Source organism: Phalacrocorax aristotelis, chromosome 1 (assembly GCF_949628215.1).
Source record: "Phalacrocorax aristotelis chromosome 1, bGulAri2.1, whole genome shotgun sequence".
Classification (NCBI taxonomy): domain Eukaryota; kingdom Metazoa; phylum Chordata; class Aves; order Suliformes; family Phalacrocoracidae; genus Phalacrocorax; species Phalacrocorax aristotelis.
The window spans coordinates 179,313,711-179,337,076 of NC_134276.1; the positions used below are offsets into that span (position 1 = coordinate 179,313,711).

Sequence of the window (23,366 nt, forward strand, 5' to 3'; positions counted from 1 at the left end):
ACTGCCAAAGGGAAGGACTGGAGCAAAGGACAGACAGACTCTGGGCTCTGTGGGTTGCTGGCAGGTGGCGTTGGGAATGCACATGTAGAGCACAGCCCCGGCACCAGGGAGTGGCAAGGTGAGCTTCACGGCACCTCTTGTACTAAGGCTTCTCGTGGAAAGCAGAGGAGCTGCTCCTCCGTGCCCGTCGCTTGGCAATTTGGTCACCACGGGTCTCAGATGTGAGCTGTGGCTGGGACCCCAAGGCATTAAGTACTTTGCAGACACAGAGGAAGACAGTCCCTGTTTCTGAAGGGCTCGAGCCTATTTCTTGATCATATTTTTTACATAATCTCCTTTGTATATACATGTTTGCTACATAAAATAGAATTACACCAAAGTAATGGATATAGCAGAAAACGTTGTCACAATATATGTATATTACCACACTAAATAATTACTAAAACTGCAAGAAAAATTTCAAAATGCCCTTTGTAATATATAAAAATATAGAAATGTCCAACACGTGTTTCATCAACTTTAAAGGTAACTTTCTCTCTCATATTCTATTTCTATCTGTACACCTACATGTTTCCAAACAAAATACTGCGTTAATCTGGAGTAAACACCGTGTTAGGATAATATCCTCATGAGACATCTGACAGACTTAGACACATACCTTACAGCACAGTATCACAAGAAATAATGCATACATGGTCAGAGTTACAGCTGCTAAATTTTTTAATTTCTTATTCACTGATCTTGTCCAAAAGAGGAAGTAATTCCTAAAGATTGTCAAAGAACCTTAACTCATGACTTCCTGTCTTTTTTGTATATATGCTCTGTAAGAAGGACACTAGCTACCTTGACTCCATCTTAACGCAGTTTTTTGTGGTGGAATTTCTTCTGGATTTTTTTGGAGTGTATATGAATTTAAAATTAAGATATCATAAATGAACTTATGTTTATATTAAGTAAATACTGTCAAATATAAATGCCTGAATTGCTACCTCAAGGAAATGATGGGAAAGATCTTACCCTTAAGTTCCAAAAATACCTGATTCTATCTATCAAACTGAAGGACCAACCTTCTTTAGGAGAAATTTCAGATTTAAGTCCACTATTAGTTCCCACTAAATCAGGTTCATCTTATTTGCAGACATTAAATAAATTAGTACAGTGCAGAAATAGAATTTCACCATTGATCCCACCTTACACGAAGAGGAGAATACTGCTTAGAAATAGAGGTCCAAATCAAACACATCATTACATGCTCGAAGTCATAACTGACATTAATCAGAACTTGCATTTTTACTTCACCAACAGTGAATAAAGACAATCTGCTCTCTCCTGGCTCTGTCTCATTGAGAAGTGGTTAAATGCAAAACAAAACCAAGGATAGTCAGATTTTGAGCCAATACACACTGTTAAAAAACCAGCAAAATCAGCTGCTGGCCTGTCACCTGCAAAAGAACAGCCCTGTTTTGACATTGGTTTGGACTTTGTACAGCTTACATCTTTCTGTGGCCCTAGTCAGAGTGTAAACACGCACACAAATATCCAAACATCGGGGGGGGGGGGGGAGGAGGGGAATTAAGCAGCTTATGACATGAAATACCTATCTGAACACTTCAGATTTCTAGAAGAGTTCTGTAGACTTTAACAGGAATAGTGCTTCAGCGCACACCATTACATTCAACCCCTGTCATATGCAAAACGTACTTATCGGGGGAAACAAAAAATGTTCTAATGAGAGTCAAGGTTTTCAGAATGGTCTTTATATTGTTTTATGGAGTCACCAAGAAATATTACAAAATTTTAAAAATTAGTCCTCCTTTTGACATCAATTTGAGAAAAACAAATATTTTCCTGATACAATCAATGGATTACATTCTCACTAACTGTATTTCTAGTATAATCTTTACTATGTACTTTTGGTCACTGTTTCATCTTTTTTTTCAACTCTGTTTCCTTCTTTAGGCGATACACTAATGTATGTCTTTCCCAAATCATTGCATTAAAGGAACACCTACAGTTAAAGGGTTTCCCTTGTCAAGTGTGCTTGAAGGGCAGCAGCCAATTGCATGTTATGGATGAAAAGCAGACCTGATAGAGATGCTGTGATTTCTGCAGGACCTAGTTTATGTAAACTTCACATGTCTCAGTTACTAGAGAAAATGGTTATGCATTTGTAGTTTCTTGATCTGTACACCTGTGGGCCCAAAATAAATATGATCTAAATGCCACAGAGAGTTCTCAGCTCAAAACTGAAGCCTAGATTATAGACACTACACCTACCATCACAGCCTTTAAAGAGACTGAATTTAAAAAATATTTACCAAGTCTCAAGAGGTAAAGTGCATTGCAACTACATCTACTTCAAGGGGCAGAAAATAAGGAATGCTGAAGATGAGTAGCGTGGGTAAAAGGGACTACCCAGTATGTCTGCAGTGTACACAAAATGAGAAAGCATTATCCCACCTGTAAAATGCAAAAGGGTAAAAAAAATAGCCCTGGAAAATATGGTATCAGATTTGTTAATACAATTAAGGCTACAATTTCAGTATGTTCTCAATTCTGGGGACCAGAGCTAAGCAAACACCCCCTATGAAGTACTGTGAAACTTGCAACAACATAAAAAACATTACTGGGACCATCCCTTTTATCTGAGACTATTCAGGACAAACACAGGACAGCGCACCAGAACTAAGGAGGGATATGGTTGGTTGTAGTTTTGGCAGGTCACGTGGGATCTACCTGAAGCCTCTGTATCCCTATTTGTCAATTAAGAATATTACTTCCCTGCTTCACAGGTGTGTTTTAAGGGTCCAATTTACTAGTATTTCTGAAACACCCATACTATAGAGGTGAGGACCAAAGATTTCTAGGCTAGATCAAACGCGTTTGCCTCAAAACACATGCTGAAGCATTAGTTCGGCTTACAAATTTAAGTGAGCTATAAGCTAAGAACAAGGATCACACCAGTATCATGAACCCAGTAAGTATTTTGCAATACCTGGCAATTTCTCTTCAGAACAAACCAAGACTGGTCCATAGCATAAGGTGAGGCAATGGCAAAGATGTGAAGGAGCACTAACACTGCAGACCTGTAAAATGTCTAGCTTTTAGCAGGCATTACCTTCTTGAGTACCAAGGTCTCCTCACAAGTCAATGGCTCTATCACAGGAGTATGCATAGGTTGACCGTGAAATCATTAATGAGGTATTCTTTTAAATCTCATTTAAGTTCCTCATAATGGTCTCAACAACTCCCCATCTTTTACTCCTGAAAATTATGTTCTTTGTGCATCTGGTATTTCAGTACCATACGGTCTGTAAAGGATAATCGAAGTCAGAGTGAAAAGGTTGCCTGGTATCCCTTAATGGTGTGGCAAGATGCATGCATTTCAGGTGCTACCACTGCTGCCACTACTAAACTGAGAGAAAACCAAAGAAAAAGTTAACAAAGGAACAGGAATACACTCCAGTTTAAAAGACTGAAAAGACCTGCAGTTTGCTTTTTATAAAACTTCAATTCAAATATTGCATGAAGACCCTTAATTCTTTTTCAGATCTCCAGATGGCTTTTCTTGCATGTTTTTCCTCACTCACAGTTCAAGGGTTATTTTACATCACACCAGTTCACACAAGTGTCAGTTCCTTTGCAATCACAGGCTCAAGAGTAATCTCTTCTGCTGCTAGTACCAAGGTGCACCTGCAATACTGCCAGAATTCTAAAATTCTTCAGAGTATTAAAAAAAAGGAAAGAAAAACAAACCCTGAAAGCTCTGCTAAGGGTGCACCTGGCATATTCAACAAATGACATTCTACCTGGATGTACCTGTAACACTAAGCAGCTATCATTGTAACCAAGTTCACCAACTGCAAAAGGAAAAGAAGTATGCTTGTAGATAATACTACCTTCAGATAATTTACTATGTATCTTTCTAAATTATACTATCTACTATGGATGCACATTGCTAGAATGTACAATTTTCTACAAAGAACTGTCAAGTCCAGTACCCTGCCTCCCGTGTAACTTGTGTCTGATGCTTTAGAGGAAGACAATAACTGCATAATATACCTTTCCAGTTGTGCAATAATGCATGCTGCTGGAGAGCTGGGATATTTCTGTCAGGCATAAAAAAGTAGAACACTGGACAGACAACCATTTGACCTTCAAGAGTCTTTGTCAAATGAAGAGAGTAAGACAAACACATAAATGACCCTGAACAATAATTAAAGCTATGTACAAAATTTTGACTTTTAAGACAAGACAATATGGAACAGATAAAAAAACACACAAATGCAAAGAAAAGGAAGGCACACTGAACTAAGAAATGACAAGAGGGCCTTAATTCATACAGCCAACCTGTGAATTCCTTCACAAAACACACCCCCAAAACTCTGAGATTGAAATTCTGTCAGATTTCACAGGGAATTTGATATGCCAGTCAGAAAGAAGGAGCTTAAGGCTCTGTTTAGATACGTTTATAACTCTGATCAATGAACTTCGATGTGACCTCTCAAATGTCACACAAGTTAAGGAAACTATCGGGAATTACAGGCCTTCTTGCCCACGTGGTCTTAAAAAAAAAAAAAAAAAAAGACAAAAGTGTGGTGCTTGTATCCCTTGAGATGAACCAATATCTCTTGTGTATGTCAAACTGAGTAAATTAATGCGTTATAGACGTTTCATTCTGGAGGAGCCACTTCAATGAGGAATGAACATACGACAGGTATCTTGAAAGATTAGGTTTACCTGCTAATAATGCACATATCAAGAGGCTTTAAAAAGTGTTATAAATGCCATTAACAAGTATAGGCACCGGACCAGAATATTTATAAATTCAAAACTGGCATGTCACTCAGACTCTAATTGGTTTAAAGAGGCACTGTGAAAGGTGGTGATGCTGCTATGCAGTAATTACTACTACTGTAGAATGAAATAGTGTTACCTAAATGAATACTTGCTCTACATTAATTCCCTTTAGTTAGACAAGTACATGAAGTATGCAGAAAAAGTTCTATTAGTCTATAAAAGGCGTTAGTGTTAAGAAATGCAAAGTATTTGCATCTTCAATTTTATAAACTTCACAAAAGGTGCAAATGATTTAATGCTTCCCAGGCTCACATAGGCAGGTCAGTACTGTTATGTCTAGTTTTCCTAGAAGTACCATCATCTCGGGGCAGTGCTTTTTGCAAGCTTGACATAGCAGCAGTTCTTTCAATGTCTATCACAGCATACAGCTCTGTGCGCCTGGTTGGAGTTTGCGGAAGTGGAGTGGTGGGGGTTTTTGGAGTCTGAGGGTTGTCGGAGTCACTACCACCTTCCAAGTCAACCTGTATATAGTTGAGCTGCCTGTGTTCTAAACTTGGACGCCTAATGTCAAAGTTAAAGACTGTTGGGGTACAGTCCCGACGTCGTGTAAATTCTACTTTATGAGCACTTGCTGGCACTGTTACATTCTCTGTATTGACATAATTATGCATTGGATCTAGGTTATTGTGGTAGCCATTCAGTGATGGGGTCTTTGGTCCTAAACTGTCATCTTCGTCTCTACTCAGCTTGCGGGCTTCCCAAACAGGAGGCAAGGATGGCAAGTTCTCATAGTTCAACAGCGCAGTTCTCCTCTGAGCAGAGTTGTTAATGTTCTGGGTGTCTGAGGTACTGCTGGATGTCAAACGACCTCTCCTGACCCCTGAGGCACTAGGGATTGATAACCTATTTATATTTTCATACACCAATTTATTACCAGATGGTGTTTCTCTACGTTCATCACTGTCGTACCCAGTGTCCCATTCAGTGTTGTTTGTGCTGCTGCCACTAACTTGGTCTCTCCCAAGTTGCTCCAGTTTCTCTCTTTCCATTAACTGCCTTTGAACAGGTGTTGGTCCTAAAACAAACTTGACTCCTTCAGGCTCCAGGAGAACCTGAGCATCTCTGTCATCAGTACACATTGGATCTTCTTTCACTTTAGTTGTGTCAGTGTTTGAAAGCTTTGATTCCAGTGGCACATGCACACTTGATCGATTTTTTCTTTCCTCTTGTACCCCAGTAGTGTTGACATAAGTGTGAACCTAAAAGGAGAAGAAAAGAAATTCAAATGCTATTTGCACTTTTTTTCCCCCTCCAAATTTTTTTCCTTCTTAACTCCCCACTTTTCTAATCAAAATACCTGAAAACCAAATCTCTTGATAGCAGCTGCTTAAGAGCAAAGGTCATCTCTCAGTTTGCTGAACTGTGCTCAGTTTCAGTTTTTTCCCCTGAAATTTTTTTGTTGCTTTTGTGAATGTTACTCTAAATAAAACTGGAGGTACTCAAGGCAGACAACAAAACGCAATTTACATCCTACATTGATTATTATTTTGACTTGATGTTTTATTCCAGTTGTGCTTCAGTTATAGTTTTTCAGGTTCTATTCCAGCTCTGCTCTGGTCAGGGCAACCTTGGGCCACTCCATCTTCGCTAATTAGTTCACTTGGACAGTGAGGCAGAGCTCTACTTTGTTGTCCCTTATCATGACAGCAACCAACAGTTCAATAGCTGCTTCAGCTAAATTTATCTTTAATTTCCACACTGCAAAGGAAGCTTGATTAGGTTTTATTAAATTTGACCAACATTTTCATCAGCAACCTCAATGTCTGAGAACACACCCTCAAAGTTTTCAGTCTATCCCCGATTGGTAAAGTTTTTACTGAGAGCGATCTCAGCAGCCTGGAGAAGTGACCTCACAGAAACCTCATGAAATTCAGCAACACCAAATGCAAATTCCAGTGCCTGGCATGGAACAGCACTAACAGTACAGGCTAGGCACCAACTGCTTTGAAAACAGCTTTGTGGAAAAGCACCAGGGGTCCAGATAGATGGTGATTTGAATGTGAGTCAGCAGTGTGCCCCTGCAGCAATGAAAATCAAATGTGCATTGGTTTGTGTTAACAAAAGCACAGCCAGTAGGTGAAGGATAGAGATTATTGCCATCAATTCAGCACTTGTGAGGCTGAATCTGGAGTAATTGGCTCCCCAGTACAAGACAAACACCACTACAGTGGAGCAAATCCAGTGGAGGGCCATGATTAGAGGGGCTGGAGCATGTGACATACTCAGAGAAGCTGAGAGCGCCACCCATGTTCAGTCTTACGAGAAGGCCAAGGAAAAAAGCCTAGTAGCTGTTTTCAACTACCTAATAGATAAAGAAAAGACAGAGCCAGACCCTTTTTGGAGACATTCAGCAAAAGGCTAAGGGGCAACAGACACCAGCTGTAAGAAGAAAATTCTGATTACCTATTAGGGAAAAATGCTTTCACAACAAAGGTGGTCAAACACTGGAACATATGGCTCAGAGACACTGAGGAATCCCCTTGTTTGGAGTATTTAAAGCACAACAGCAGAAGGCTCTGTGCAGCCTCCTCTAACTTTAAAATTTTAGACTTAGAGGTCCCTTCTAACATAAATTATTCTATTATTCTATTCACCAAATAGAAGACTTACACGTGAAGAAACTTTTTGACCAGGATCTCTCTCCATATAAACTACAATTTGTGTTTAAAAACAATTACTGAAATTGTACTGAAATTGTACATGCAAATACATACTTTCTATAACTTTATTTGTATATAAACACGAAGAGCAACTTAAAATAGTTACTTTTCCTCAGCCAGCTATCCTACAAAGTATCATTTTAAAGAGGCAAAGCAAACGCTTTTGTGAGGTAGTTAACATACAGTAGGATTACATTACATCTGATGCTGAAAACCACAAATGAAAGCCTACAAAATGAACAGTAGAAAAATCTCAACTAATGTAGAACCTAAATTATATGGGGGGCGGGGGGAGAAATACCCACTTGCTCCTCTGCTACAAGTAAAGGATGTGTTGATTCTTCACCAACAGAGGGGAGGCGTGCACTTCCGACAGAAGGATGTCTGCTGGAAGGATGTGATGAAGCATCTCCAAAAGATGGATATCTGGGATAGCCGTTAGGTAAACTTTGTGCATTGAACCCAGGAGCTGATTCAATTAGAAAACAAGCAAAACCATATTAAAATAGATCATTTTACTGTATATGAGTAAGACGCTTTATATCTTCATTTTTGATTTTCAAAAGGGAAATTAAAATATGTAAAACAGTATTAAATATTCACAAGACTCAGTTTTGCTGGGGGGAAGGAAAGGGAAAGCAAATTGCAGAGTATAGCATCCCAGTATTTACTGGGAAACATGTCTGAAGCAACACCGAATTCTAGGCATATTACGCACCATAGTCCTCCGAGTAAACTCCCTATCCAGCTTATCTACCTTTTACAACATGTCTCCCTAACAAACAGGGACTTATTTACTTAAGCTTCCATTTCTCTGAAATAATCAAATATCAAGCCATCTGCCTGGGATTATTTAAAATCCTCCAGTATTTTTGAAAGAACTTCACTCTACCCATCCAGCTACTCACGGCAAAAGAAGGATTCCAAACCCACTACAAATGCGATACTAACATTACTTTTTTTCCTAATAAAAAGGTTGGAACATTGCACAACATTACCATTTCTGAGAAATGCTACAAGTAAAATACGATGATACGTTATAAAGCAATTCAACAGGTATATACTGAAGCAGTGTTCTTATGCAACAACTAAATTCCCAAAACTTATTTCTTAAAGCTGAAGAACTTGACTACGGCAATTTTGCTCCCAAGACTTAGGATTCTCAAAAAAGAACCCTCAGCAAGTATCTCAGGAGAATGCATTACTGGTAATTAGCCTCTTAGCTGAAAATAGCATTTAATTTGCATTAAATCTTTATGTAATTAAAAAGAAAAATAATTTAAAACTAAGTACCACATTACATTCAGGTATGTCGCTTGACAGCATAACCATACTTACTGGTAGGCGTTCGAGGGGTTCTTGGAGCTTCCAACTCAGTTTGATGATTATTCCTTTCTACTACTGGTTCTTCTACTACATTTATGCTATTATTCTGCATTATCTCTTGCAACATGTTAAATAGCTCTTCTGCACGGGCACATTTAAAGGCAAAGATTCCTATAAATACACAAGAAAAAAATCAAAATCCTTTAAGGTAAGAAACAAGCCTTAAAATGTACATAACTTTAAACAATAGAACTGGAATCCACATAATGAATACCTGTTAAAGAAGCAAAAATGTTAAGAAAGTTTTACTGCACCAAAACACACAAAATTACTGTGAGAACCTTTGAAGTGTTTATCTAATAGAGGAATAAGTTTCCCATGCACCAGAAGTTAAATTAGAACAGAAAATTGATTCAATTAAAAGCAAAACTAAGTTTTAAGTGCTAAATGAGTAGTTTAAAAAAAAAAAAAAAAGGCACAGGTCAGAGCAAGATTTTTTTCCCCCCCTTTTTTTTTTTTAAGTTGATAAAAAGGAGACCTGTTCAATCAATCAATCAAAAAACTAAATGAAACTACTGTGGTGCTACAAAGGCACATTTTTTAAACCAGATTGCTATTAAATTACCATAAAAATAAGATACCTGCACAACAGGAAAGAAGGATTTAAACACTGGGTAAAAGTCTAGTTTCTTTAGAAAGATGAAAATAAAAGCTAGTAAGACAAACTGTGTGAAACGGACAGTAACAAACCAATTGCTTTAGGCTAAAGGATAGACACAGAACACAAAGTTAGCAGCAATACCGTGTATTTTGCGTGTGTATTGTGCCACTTTGCCTTTAAACAGCAGGGAGCGCCCCAACTTACCCTCACCAGCAAAGTCGCAGCTTTGGATTATTCTTCCATTGAAAGCATGAAGTTAAAGTTGACATGCTTGTTAAACGTGGGTGCAGGTGCTCAGTTTTTAAAGTGAGTATTACAATCTTAAAACACTTTTTTACTAAAGACTACCTACCTCTATAGCTAGTTCTGTAAGTGCAATTATCTTAATATGCTGTTAATATTTATTTAGGGACACAGAACTGTAACAGATCACAACTACCAGAAGTGCTCCACATGGCAGAAGTTCACAAAAACCCACCTGGGAATATACCAAATGGACTAAGAGGAATCACACTCAACAATTAATATTCAGCTGGTGCAGTGAATAAGGTTCATGCTTGCAACATAGCAGCTGCAGAGCTTCTTCTACTACGTTTCCCCAACCCATGATCTGGCTCAAGTTCATGTTTAATTTTTTGTGTATTTCTGAATACACACTTACACAATATGGTGACACACCAGCTCCTCCAAGCTTTCTATCCTGAATTATCTATTAGCTGTGCTCCCAAAACATGTCTTCAAGGTTTTTAGTACCTAGCACAAGCTCAATGTTTCGCCATCAGTATACTCTGACAACTTATCAGTAGATATAATTTAAGATTAAATGGAAAACACAAACAAGAATAATCAGCTAATGCAATCGGTATAAGTTGCTGGGCAGTGTTCAGGGTGTTCTCAAATGAAAAACCTCTCGGGTCATTTCACCAAGTGAAGATGAAGTTTTGCAACTGTGCCCACAAAACCCAGTGTAGGTCTCAGGAACAACACTCCATTGCAAAAAGGCAGCAGACAGAATATTTTCTGCCAGATTTCTTTTTTCCTCCATATTTACAATATTTTAACATTATGTAAGGAAGGCAAGAAACAAAAGAGGGAGGAAAGGTTTGCTGCTTACACAGCCTGCTTAAAAAAAAAAAAAATTCGGAGGGAAGCACAGAAGTCAATTAGACTTGGTGGAAAATTTTGCAGACTTGCTAATAAGCCGTGGAAAAGAACCTTCAAAATAGTATTTTCAATTGAATTTTATTGGTATCTATTTTACATGTTTAGAAGAAGCAGTAAATTAAACCTGCAAAATCTATTAAAGTGATTTTCTTCAAAACAAAGGTTATTACTGTCTTCTTAGAAGTCTGAAAATTTAGTTTAGTATGCAGTATACTGTAATATTTGAAAATGTCTCCATTTCTCATTAGGAGATAGCTGAGAATGCCTTCTAAACTCTTACAAAAAACCCAAAACCAAACCCTGTCTGCCCTTACCTCTGCTTGGACAATGAAGATTGACCAGCTTTGTTTATGATCAAGTTCTTTCATCTTTCTGATTTTTTTACAGTTAAATAAAAAGAAATTGCAATTGCTAAACATCATTATTGATAAAAACACTCGTAAATGCTAAAAATCTCTAAGAAAATAAAAATGCAACTTAATTTTACAACATATGGATACATAAGAATTCCAACTACATACAGCTACATCACAGTAGAAAGATGCAAAACGAGGCTGAGACCTCAACTGAAACAGTTATTCCCTTGTGGACTGCTGCAGTGAAGAGGGAGAGAAAAGCCTAAATATTCCCACTGGGAGCCAACTTTGGCCCAGGCAGGCATGATCTGGGAACTGGAAAGGTAACGAAGTTTTTCCAATTAAAGCCACACAGAAAATAACTGAGCAGAGCTGGAGTTTACACACTTCATACAAAAATATGTCAAAATTTGAGAATGGTGTCATTGATATAAATGAAAGTAGTATTTGTTTTAGGAAGGGTATGAAAAGCAAGTGTGTTACTGAAGACAATAGGATAGGGATATTAAAGTTCATATCAGTGCTACAGTCTTTTAAAAAAAAATCTGAAAACAGAGAATTTTTTTAATTCCAAGGAGATTCTTCCACTGTTCCAGGTTTCACTGACCCCCCCTGAAAGTCAGGTCAACCTCTGAGGTAGGATAATTTCCCTATCAAAACTGCCTCCTAAGCTGACCAGAAGTATCCACACATAAAAGCATGAAGCGCTCCAGATGTACAATGCCAAAAACTATGTGCAACTCAAATCCTCATTTTGCCATAAAACCATTCCTCATAAGGTAACTTACTTTTTTTTCCAGAAACCACATTCATATATGACTATAAACTTTATAATCATTGCCAAAGGACAGGCAAGTGCCCTTATTTTTTAAACAAAATTGCCTTCCAACATCAAAATTTCCAAAAATCTTTATATGCAAAAATTCCACATACCTTGTCCAGTTTGACACCTTCGGCCACTTTCAAAAGAGAAAAGATTTGAGTCATAGCCATAGCGACGGAGACAGAGGTAGTGCCATTTTACAGAGTCCCTTTTACGGGTGTACAAAATTAGTTCTGTATCTGTAAGTTCCATTATGCCAGAACCCAGTTCATTACCATCATCATCCACATTAATAACCTAGAAAAAGGAAGTTAAATAACATTAGGTAAGTACTCTTTTGAGCACCAATACCACTACTAATAATCTTAATGTTTAACCGATGTCGTCCATCTGCTCCGTCATATTAGTTGTCATGCTTGAGGTAAAAGTTTAAAAAAGAACCTCACCAAACCAGTTCCTTTGCTCCCCCAACCCAGAATTAAAATAATACATATTTAAAAGCAATATGAATGAGACTGCATAACTTTATTGTAAAATCTGAGGAAAAATTTAAAATAGAAACACATTTGTAAGTTAGTTTTTTAAAAATGGTCTTTATGTACATATTCTAGTATTTCCACACAGATAAGGCATACCTCAGATAATGGAATCTTTCAGAGCCCCTTTTTAAAAAAAAATATTTGCTTTGTCATATAGCCCCACTTACAGTTGGGAAAAGGAATGAAGAAGGATAAGGGACTCCAAGATAAAGTTTCCTTCACATACCTGCATAGCCTTGCACTGTGCTGAATAATCAGAGTGTTTTAGATTTTTTTTTCTGCCTTTTTAAAGTCAACAAATAATTCAAATACCCTATGGTTATCTGCGTGAAAACATGTGTGTAAAGCTTAAACTGTTATTCTTTCTACTTTTAAATCAGTTTGAGGTCATCTGCATCCTTTACAGAATTTGGACAATGTATATTTTCATCCGTATGTATTTTATCTCACAACACTGCTTTTAGTGGAATTCATTCTTACTCAATAAAAAGGCTACCAAAAAAATCTTCGCTATGGTATCAATTAATGTTACTCCTCAAAGAGACATTTTTCAACTTGAAATCTAGTCAGTTGAAAAGAATTAGGAATAGTTTCGTCTGCCACTGAGGCTTATGCCAACTTTCTTCATTTTGAAAATTACATTCTTTCATCTTTTCCCCCCCTGCTGCTTAATCAGCAACCCACACAAACAACAGAGAAATTCTACAAGAAAAGAGGAACTAGTTACAGAAAGTGATGTCAAATGCACAAAAAGTAAGAAAACAGAAAAATATTTTATCCTTCAGCTTTTTGTACTGATACTATTAAACATTTCCAGAAATTCCCATGGCTTTACAGCTCATTTCAGTGTTGCCCTAAGGCAATGCATGAATCATTTTTCACTACGGAAGCATTACATTCCTTTGCCAACTCAGAGAGACAGTTTGGAGCACGGAAGCAAATCTGACTTGTGTGACTCTGCAAAGGTATGTTTACTTAAAGTCACTGACTTCAGCAGCTTCATGTTAAGCACATGAACAAGTGTTCACAAGCTTATAAATTCCAGCGATATAAGGGCCAGAAGCACATTTATAAGTAAAATTTCTTCAAGTAAAGGGCGAAAGTTCTCAAAATGCTATAATCGGTGGTGATCTTCAAGTAAAATCAGCAGTCCTAAAATTTTCCACTGCTGACCCTGTGTCCAGGTTCATAATCACACTTCTCCAACAGCTCTTCCCTTATGCTTACATCTCCCTTCCTAACTTCCATAACCTCCCAGGGGCAACAACACTTACTTGGGCCCTACCAACTGAAATGGAGATGGATCAAAAGCACAGGGCTGCTTCTCCTTCCTGAAGATCAAAATTGTCTTAAAAAAACCTACCCTGCCTAGAGAATTCCTGTCACTGCTGGTGAGAGAGGATTTCTCAAAGGGGCAAGAGAAACATGTACCCAGAGAGGCCTGCAACTCTGCAATGTTTTAACCATTCAGTAATTCTGACCCTATTTTCATTTAGATTTTTTCCATCACAGACCTACTCTGCAAGAAAGCAACAAAATAATTCACAGCATACCACGTCAGTTGCTTACCTTAAACTTGTTTCGATGGTTATCTGGGACAGTTTCTTTATCTGGACAGCTACAACAGCTACCCATGACTTCTTTAGAAGACCATGTGATCTCTAAAGGGGGGGGGAAAAACCCAAACAAACAAACAAAAATATCATTTAGTTCAAGTAAAAATACAGTATCATCAACAAACCACCCAACACAAATTGCTTTCTGAAATTACAATTCTTCACGATGAATTTTGCCGTCATAAGAAATTAAAAAATCAACATAAATATTACAAATATTTTTTAAAAGTTAAGCTAGATTTGGCATTAAGGAGTAGAAACACTGAACTTTTTAAGTCCTACCAATAACTCAACTTGAGGTTACTACCAAACAGACCCGTTTGATTTGTCACCTTTATTCCCATGGTAGCAGCTTGGGGGAAAACAAAAACCAACAATGTAATGGGTACGATCCTCATCTCCCACACCAGGGCCTTTACACAAGGCAACTACCTGGATTCCAGTTCCGTCTAAATGAGCACTCCCCGGCTTAGACTGCTGAGCACAGCCCTAGTGACGCCCATACAAGCCCTGGGCTGTACGAGGTTACCAGGCACAGGCAACACAAAGAGCCCACATGGCAATCCTGAAAGGCTGCCCTGGCTTCAGCAGCTCCAGGGCTGGCTTGCGGTAGAGGGTGGAGGCATTCCAGGCCTGGAGGCTGCCCTGTGCTGGCAGTGAGGCTCTGTGCTTCCACTTTTAAGTACTTCCCACATAGCAATGCACATAAAACTATGTAATAGAAGTCAAAGGAAGGGAAAAAAACCCACATTCAACATTAATATTTTAAAATTGGGAGTTTTTATTTCTATTAAGTTCCGTTTGGATTAAATTGTTACACAGTCTACTTCATTTGCTATAAAATAGTAAAATACTCAACTAACAGAAAAGCATGGCTAAATTAAGGAAACAAAGATAAATATCTGATATTTTTGATATTTTAATTTTAAGATATTTTTGTATGCATGGTAAAAGTTTAATAAAACAGCATGATAAAATGTTAATAGAACCAAGTCTCACAACTTGCTTCTCCTCCATCACCTTGCAGACAGTGGTCTCGTATTTCTTAAATACAAGAAGTGAGACAGAACAAAACTTAACCCATTTATATCATCTTTATATTGGATAAGAACTAATATTTCCACTACACAAATGAAAAGTGGGGCAAAATCCTGGAAGAGAGCTAGTAAGTCAACAAGAGATAGGACATCAGGAATCAAGAAGGAAGACAGAACTGCTTGATAACTTCTCCTGATGAAAGGGAGAAAAAAGCTGATGTCACCTTAAGAAATATGGGACTTGCTTTCTAGACAGTCATTTGCATTAGCATGCAGCAGTAGTATCCAAGTAGCACTTTAGTCGGCTGAGAAATAAGGTGCAAGGAATACAATGAAGAACAGCTAACCCTTCCCCTCTTCTTGACCAGAAAAGCCATTCAGAAGAAATACTGCTACCCTAGAGACTGTCTAGATCTGTATAAATCTGCCACCAAACCCCTGCAGAGGTGAAATGAAGAACTCATCAGAAAGGGTAACAACATAGCTTGGAGTAATCCAGTAAGAAAGAGGCAGAGCACCAAGACACGAAGTCAAAAATCATGGCTTCTCTAATGTAATTTTTGGCCATAACATGAAAACATGCATTAATTTGACAGAGCTTTTCTTCCCAACTCAACATGAAACTGGGGGGTTGATTGTTTGCTTCTACTTTTGCAGAGAGAAGTCATGCTACACACACTGGGTTTTTAGCATAATGAAGTCCTGAATTTTATTAATCAGTCCAATCATTCTCTCAATTACAGACTACTTCTAATAGTCTTCATACATACATCCCATTGTTATTTTAACTATTCCATTCTATTGCTTATGCATTCTGCCTGTTTTGCTTATTACCTGCATCTCACAGGTAATAACACCTATTACTGATTTCCTACCCTGGCACCCCACAATACCCCACTACAGTAACATTCAGATGTTGCTCTTGTTAGCCTACTGATGCTGCCCTATTTATGCTGAGAACTCACTGCTAAAAAGACCAACAGATGACAACAGCTGCAATGCAGATTAACAATGAATATATACATTTGCAGCAAAGGTTTTCAAGCTCTGGTCCATACAGCAGCCATAGTTGCAGATGCTTCTAGCAGCCTTCAGGCACAGATGCTTGCACTTAAAGCCCAGACTTAGACCTCCCCAAACGTTTTGACAAAGTGGAAACAGATCTAGAAAGCAGGACGCTGTTACAGTATCATTACTTTCTTTGCATTCAGCATAAAATAATGGATCAGATCTGCTGGAAGCAGGTGCCTGCAAACTTAAAAAGAACAATAAAAACTGTATCTGCACAGCAGTTTGGGGAAAAAAAAAAAAATCACTCGAGTTGCAAGTAGAAAGCAAGTAGTATATGAGCATGTATGAAGTATAGGCACTGTACCTCAAGAACAACAAAGAAAGGCTATGTAATCAATAATCAGACAAGCTCATTATTTTGTCTCCAATATAGTAATAGTAATACTAATAGTAATACTTCAGAAAACCAAGAACTGCTTCAAAGGAGAGATGTGAACCAAGGCTATGAGGAAGAAATGAAACAGCTAGAGAACTGGCAGAATTAAAAATTACTCACCTAGATTTGGCCATTAATATTCCCAGCCTCTGCTGCAGCATCAGGGCTTCTGTCATACTCAAAGTGTCATGCTGTCTTGTCACAGAACTAATCATTTGACCTAGAACTGGAAGAGCACATAAAAATTTAATTATTTTTGTTTTTAAGATGCCAGTTATTAGACTAACAAAAATACACGCAATTTTTTTTTTATTTTGGCAGTGTTATGTCAAGTGAGGTCTTCATGGCTAGGATGCATCTTAAGTGGAGTTTTAGACAAGAGACCGATTTCTTAGAGCTCCCCCAGCATTTCAGTGCCTAGCTGGGTCTTGGAAGGAAATAATCTGGTGTCCTTTTCTGCAGCATAGCCACTGGTGACTACTCATTCTCCACTCACTCTTCACCCAATTTAGTGTGTAGAAATGACAGGTGCGAAGCTCCCATCATCCTTAGCACACACTGAACCAAATCACAGCAGGCAAACAGAAGAACACATACATCTTATTCTGCCTAACTCCCTCTCACTTATCCTACTGAACATATACAAACGCTGACTTGTATGGCTAACACATCACCCTTTCTCTGCTTCCCTCAGGATTCTTGCTGCATGACATTAACTATAAATTGCTTGCTTTCCCTTCCCCCCGTCCCCCGATTACTCTGATACTGCCTATCCACTCACATGTAACACTGAAAACTCAACTACTGCTTCCATCAGGCTAACAGTTGGCAGCCTCCCTTCTCTGTTTGTAAAATTGCCAAATGAGCCCTTGATGTTTACTTTGATGTTGCTTCTTAAACTCAGGAGAAGTGCCAAATTCTCAGAAAAATAATTTTATCATTAGCCTTTCTTATCGGCCTTTCAGGCCATCTATGCAAACTTGTTTGAGACCACTGCAGATTAGAAGCATTTTGGGAACCCAAAGCACTTTTTTACATAGTATCAAATGTAATGCAGTCCCAAACTCATCCCAGGTCCTAGGTATCACGATAACAGTTGCAAAACACTCTTACTGTACAGGGATCGTGCAAGAGAACAGCAGAAATTCAATACTGGTAAATGCAAAATAACACACCTAGCAAAGGAGCTATGTCTGTTAAGATCAGTCATGTAGTCATGCAGTTCAGTGAAAACACTAACTCAACAGGTATCGTAAAGCAAATGAAACAGAATTGTTTTGAGAGAGCTAAAAGAGCCAAAACAAAAATACAATTCTCTTGTACAAATCCACAGTGCACCCACAGATGCAGTAATGTATGTAATCATGCCTCCCCCTGTCCAGGAAGACAGAGTAAAACCAGAAACATGCTACTTGGACTGCTCAGCCTGGCAAAAAGGGACCACACAGGACAGAAAAGATGAGTACAGAATTATACGTGACATGGAAAAGATAAAAAAAGCACAACTATTTTCCAAATGCAAGCATTAGGGAGCAGTAGCTGACGTTACTAAGGGGCAGGTTCAAAAAAAACTACACAAAAGTACTTTTTGCACATGGTATGTAGCTAAACTTTGTGATCCACAACGTCTTGTGGGAATGAGTTCCAAAAACAAATATTCAGAAAGTAATTGGACTAATGCAAGCTCCATGAAGAGCTTTTAAACTCAAGGATGTCACGTGTGGCTCAAAAAGACTCTGAGCTGCAGATTATTTAGAAAGCTCTTAGTGAATTATCATAAAATGCTCCTTCTTACTATTCCCTTCCCTATATATTTGCTATTGGCTGTCAGAATTCACTGTTTACTGTCAGAAACATGATACTGGACAAATTGATACTTCAAGTCTGACCCAAAAAAGCCATTCTAGTTAGCACAAAAGGGTGACATGGACTCAGCACATGGACATGCACTGTTGTAAGACATTAAAAAAATAAATAGTTAACAATTTGTATTTAACTTGAAACTAAAATCTAGATTTCACAAAGGTACAGAAGGATAAACTTATTGAACTGCTTGACAGATATGCATATTTGCATACACATACTAAACAAAGATTCTCTGTTGTGCATAAGTGGTATTTAGGATCAGGAACTTGCAGCAAGTCACATACCTTTCCTATAATTTATTTGCCCTTTAGCCATAAGCTTTCTTGATATTGGACAAAGCTGTACCCAGTTGGAATCAAGACCTATCCCTCTGCAACACACGTAAGGTTTGGTTCTGTGATGGCCCTACCCAACCTAGCTGCTATTATTTAACTATGTCTTTTGATCAGGTTAGATTTTTGTTGGCTTAGCACACCAAACCAGATCAGCAGAGAGTCTAGTAAGTGCCAGAGCCAGCTGGGGACAGAATCACAGTCTTAGTCACCCCTGCCCAGTTTTAAGAAAACTCAGCCCCTTTGCTAATTGCTGGGGTTTACTTAGTTTACCAAATTCTCTGCTAAAATCTTCAGGACAGGAGAAAGGAAAGAGGGAGCAGAAAGCTTGACCCACTCACTCCGGTGGAATCCTACAGGGTAGTCAACTAGAAAAAATAATAAAATTATAAATTTTCACAGGCAAGCTACACTAATGCAGGTGTGTTTGCACTGGTATTTACCCTGATATTTTTCTAGCAGAGTTCTAAAGCCTTCACATGGTTTGGCTACCTAAAGCAGACTAGCCTGTTTCAGTTACCTAAGAATGATTCTTAAATGATCTAAACAGAGTTTTTAATGGATAAAAGAAAGCACACAAATTTACAGCACCTAACTGCTTTTAAATGCAAAGCAATAACAAAATTCTCCAGCCAGTTGTTTCCAATTACAAGTTGGCTATTTACTCTGTTTGGGATTTTCTCAAATCTTCCCAGAATGCAAAATATTTACCCAAATTTAAACATACAAGGAGAAGTAGACATTTTCACAGTCATAACCCTAAAAGTTAATCTTTTCAGTTATGTCTACAATGTCAAATTTAGGAGCTGTAATTTCCCGTTCATGAAGCATCAGTGGTGGTTGGGTGCAGTCATGCAAGGAGGGGGAAGGGGATGGAGGGTATTTGCTGCTTCTGCCTAACACATTCATTACTGCACTGCAAGATAAAAATTCCAGGCAAGAAAAAACAGGACCAGCACTTATCTAAAACTTGTTAACAGGAGTGAAAGTTAGGAACTGCTATAACTTCAGTAATATTCATTATTTGGCTTTGTAAAGTAAAACATGTCTCTTTCCATCATAGACTAAGTAGTGGCAACAAGTTACACTAATCCCTCAAAAGCCAAGGAAGACAAGGCATCAGTGTAAAAGTAGAGAGCTTTTGACCACAAATTCAACAAAAAAGAAAAAAAAAAGTAACATTTGGAATTCTGCAGTCTCCCTGGGTTGGGAATGATCTGAACAATGCATACATTGCCCATGTGTAAGATAGGCCACATGACCAAGCTGTAGTCGTACTCCTCCTTTCGCTCATGATAACTGGTCACCCCATTAAAGACAGCTCATGGTTGCAAAACCAATCTAAAAACTGTCATGAACTTAGTTCTGCATGCTCTGGCTGCAGAATCAAACATTAACTCTGAGGGATAGTCTCTGTATGCATTAATTCCTAGCACACACCTTTTACAAATCAGGCAAGAAAACACCCCAAAACCGTAGCACGCCTCAGAAGAGGTAGGGAGAAGCAAAGGTGTCTTGTCGGTGAACCAATCTTTTGCATGTATTTTTTTCAAATGAAAAAAGTGGCCTTTCAAACCACTAGCTGCCACAGCACTAGATCCTCTGTATGTCTTGCTCTCAGACCTACAAACAGAGAGCAGAAAACATAACTGAAGTGCATTAACATAATTTTAAGGCATTTCATACCACAAAATGGTAGTTTAAAAAAAAACCAAACCCAAAAAACACAAAAACTAGGGTTTTTCCTCCTTCAGAAATTTTAATATCTAGAAAGCCCAATGAATACAAATTAATACAATGCAGTAACTGGAGAAAGGTGTCTGTGTACAGGTTATTAGTGCTCAGACTGACAAGCACTTGAACCTATTCATTCACAGGTTATCAAGCATATTATCAAGCACTTGATAATATTTTGATCACAGCTAAACTTATACTGTCATTTTTGCCTATAACATTCTAAATCACCCAATTTAGAAAACTACATCCACTTTTAAATTTGACGTGTCAGCATCAACCATTTTCAAAGACTGTTCCTTGGTTGACCTATACAATTTTAAAAAACCAAACAAACAAACGACATAATCCCAACCACTACAACATCAAACTCCTCTGCATTTTTATTTCCTCCTCTTACTTAAACTATTTGCTTAAAAAGGTAAAAAGAAGTACTATCAAACTGTCTATGTTTAACAAATTTCTGTGGAAATAAGCAGTTATAATAAAAAATACACCCACAGAAATGCTGCGAGTTTTGGAGGTATATTAAAGTAGCAAATTCATTGACGGATACAGCAAAATCAGGAGTAATTCACCTTTTTCATTCATTTCTTTAAACAAAAAACTTGAAACTGCCTGGCACTTCATATTTCTTTTGTCTTCAATAACAACACAGGGATGTAACCTTCATAGTTTAACCTCTGCCACTTCCTAAAATACATTTCTCCAAATGGGTTCCATAACCATTGTAAAGTGTTAGCCATGGTTTACCTACACTTGAAACATGTTAGCTGCTGGGCTTTACACCAGCACTGAAATAAATCATTACAATTCAGAAAGCTCAAAAATTAAATCCATTTAAGATTTTTTTTCAGCTGCATCAGCACTATAATACTTGAGTATTTCAGAACTACAGAATTGGGTTCTCACAGCTCTTTACTATCAAAGAATGAACAAGAAGACTACATTCAATTTGAAGTTTTATTAACACACTCTTTAAATGCAAGTTATATGAAAGGTTTCAACACCTGCTTCTTTCTTAACTTCAGGATTAATGCTCATATCAATCAAGTAAACAAACAGAGAAATAGAAATTAGTTGTACTTGACAGCTTCAGGAGAAATCCTTAAGTTTTTTAAATGGAAAAGCCTACTTTTTTTTTTTTTTTTTTTAATACTTGGGAGAAGAGTGGAGGGAACAGACAATGTAGTGGTTGCACATGTACCAAGGCTAGGATGGTTTCAGTATCATAGCTGCCTTCTGTGAAATAAACTCACGTTATTGCCTAGGGGACAGTCAGATTGACAAACATTTATTTATTTTTAAAAAACAAGTTCTCTGATATTTTGAAATTAACTTTTTCATATTATTGTTTAGCTGCAGAGTTTTGTTTGCTAGCTCTTTTCAATGTAGTGTTCCCCGATCATAATAGTAACAAAGGAGGAGACTCACCATTTTGTTTCCTCCCCATTTTGGGGTCCTCTTTAAAAGTTAAAGCTGTTTAGGAACATGAGATAAATGGACGAAAAGATGACTGTTACTTTTAAAAAAAAGTATTCTGCTAAAGTCCGTGTTTGTGGGAGTAAGAAAATTTAAAACTGGATTGGATGTTTCATTCCTAAGTTCTTAAAACTTTGAAAGAACAGACTCTACAGGCTATTTCAAACTCAAATTGTGCCATATTTCAATTTACATGTACCATGTAAAAGACACTTTACCACAAAAGGAAAAATTTAATTCACACATGACTCTCCATCCTAGGCTTATCAATGTTGGGCACGTTTCATCATTAAGTACTCTCATCTCATGAACAACTGGCAATAGCCCACACGAAGAAACACAGAAGTTTACTTGAATACCTAACCAAAATGGTATCTTTCACAGAAACCATGACCTTACACAGGTTATTATATCTGCAAAGTGGAGCACATTTGGCTGAGAGCCAAAATTCATCCTTCTGTTTGGTTGTAATAGCAGTAGGGATCAGACCTTGCAGGAAAATCACGAGGCTCCTGGGAAGTCTTCCTGAAACCTTCACAATTGCCTTGTTGTGGACCTAAACTATATGCCAGATTAGAGCCCCACAGAGACTGACCTCTTTCCATTTACCATGTAAGAAACAGAGTTCAAATTTTGGTTGTCTAAATTGCATCTAAACTAGACACTAGGAAGAAGCATCACAAGTGATTTGCTAGGCAACTGAACACATTGAAATAGCAAAAGCTACCTTTGCTAATCTCCTCTCAAAGTTCAAAATTCGTGGCCCCCAAGTGTTGGGATGTTTATATTTATACACGGATTCAGAGAAGAAGCATCCCCAGTTCAGAGAGGGTTTTGCAGTGACCATCAGTATCCTGCCTGGCACATGCTACAAGACTACCAAACCTTTACAGACACAAACCACTCTGCAACTTACTTTTTATCTCTCTCCCTGTCCCTCATTTTTCCCTAGAAACTTTTTACAGAATGATATTAAATATAAATTGATTCATTTCAGATGTGACATCCTTTATGTTTCGTCATTTCCACCCTTGCATATCATGTTAAATATTGTTTGATATTTGATTACAACTGGTATATTTAAATTTGTTTAACAGTGAATTTTCACCCTGCCAAAATATAAGCAGCAATGACGGGATGCAATTTATAAAGCAGCGTATTTTTCTAGATCCTTCATGTGTCCTCAGTATTCATATGTCAAAGGGAAAGCATGCTTTAAGAGATACTGCATGAATTGTGGATTAAATCCTCTATTTAAAAATCTACCCCAAACAATGGCAAAATTTGCATTACCTTTACCAGCCTTAAATCTTCTTATAACAGAACCTGAAGCTACACACTCGATTCCCTTGAACACTAGTAAATCCACTCAATTTCTGTACTCTTATTTTTGTTTGCCTTATGATGAGCCACACAGCATAGAACCTGCCCCTCCCTGAAGCTCATTCCAATACATCTTTCTC

At 37.8% G+C, this 23,366-nt stretch overlaps 1 protein-coding gene across 1 annotated transcript in view; it reads right to left on the reverse strand.

Annotated features, from left to right (window-relative positions):
• Window positions 1–4,158: 4,158 nt before the first annotated feature.
• Window positions 4,159–23,366, reverse strand: part of FRS2 (fibroblast growth factor receptor substrate 2) — a 53,542-nt gene continuing 34,334 nt past the window's right edge. Inside the window, exons 2-7 of the mRNA XM_075080828.1 lie at window positions 16,610–16,715; window positions 13,959–14,050; window positions 11,961–12,147; window positions 8,859–9,017; window positions 7,826–7,989; window positions 4,159–6,059 (exon numbers count right to left, since the gene is read on the reverse strand). Coding sequence (XP_074936929.1) covers window positions 5,109–6,059; window positions 7,826–7,989; window positions 8,859–9,017; window positions 11,961–12,147; window positions 13,959–14,024 — 1,527 coding nt within the window. The 5' untranslated portion in view covers window positions 14,025–14,050; window positions 16,610–16,715 and the 3' untranslated portion in view covers window positions 4,159–5,108. The remainder of the gene's footprint in view (window positions 6,060–7,825; window positions 7,990–8,858; window positions 9,018–11,960; window positions 12,148–13,958; window positions 14,051–16,609; window positions 16,716–23,366) is intronic.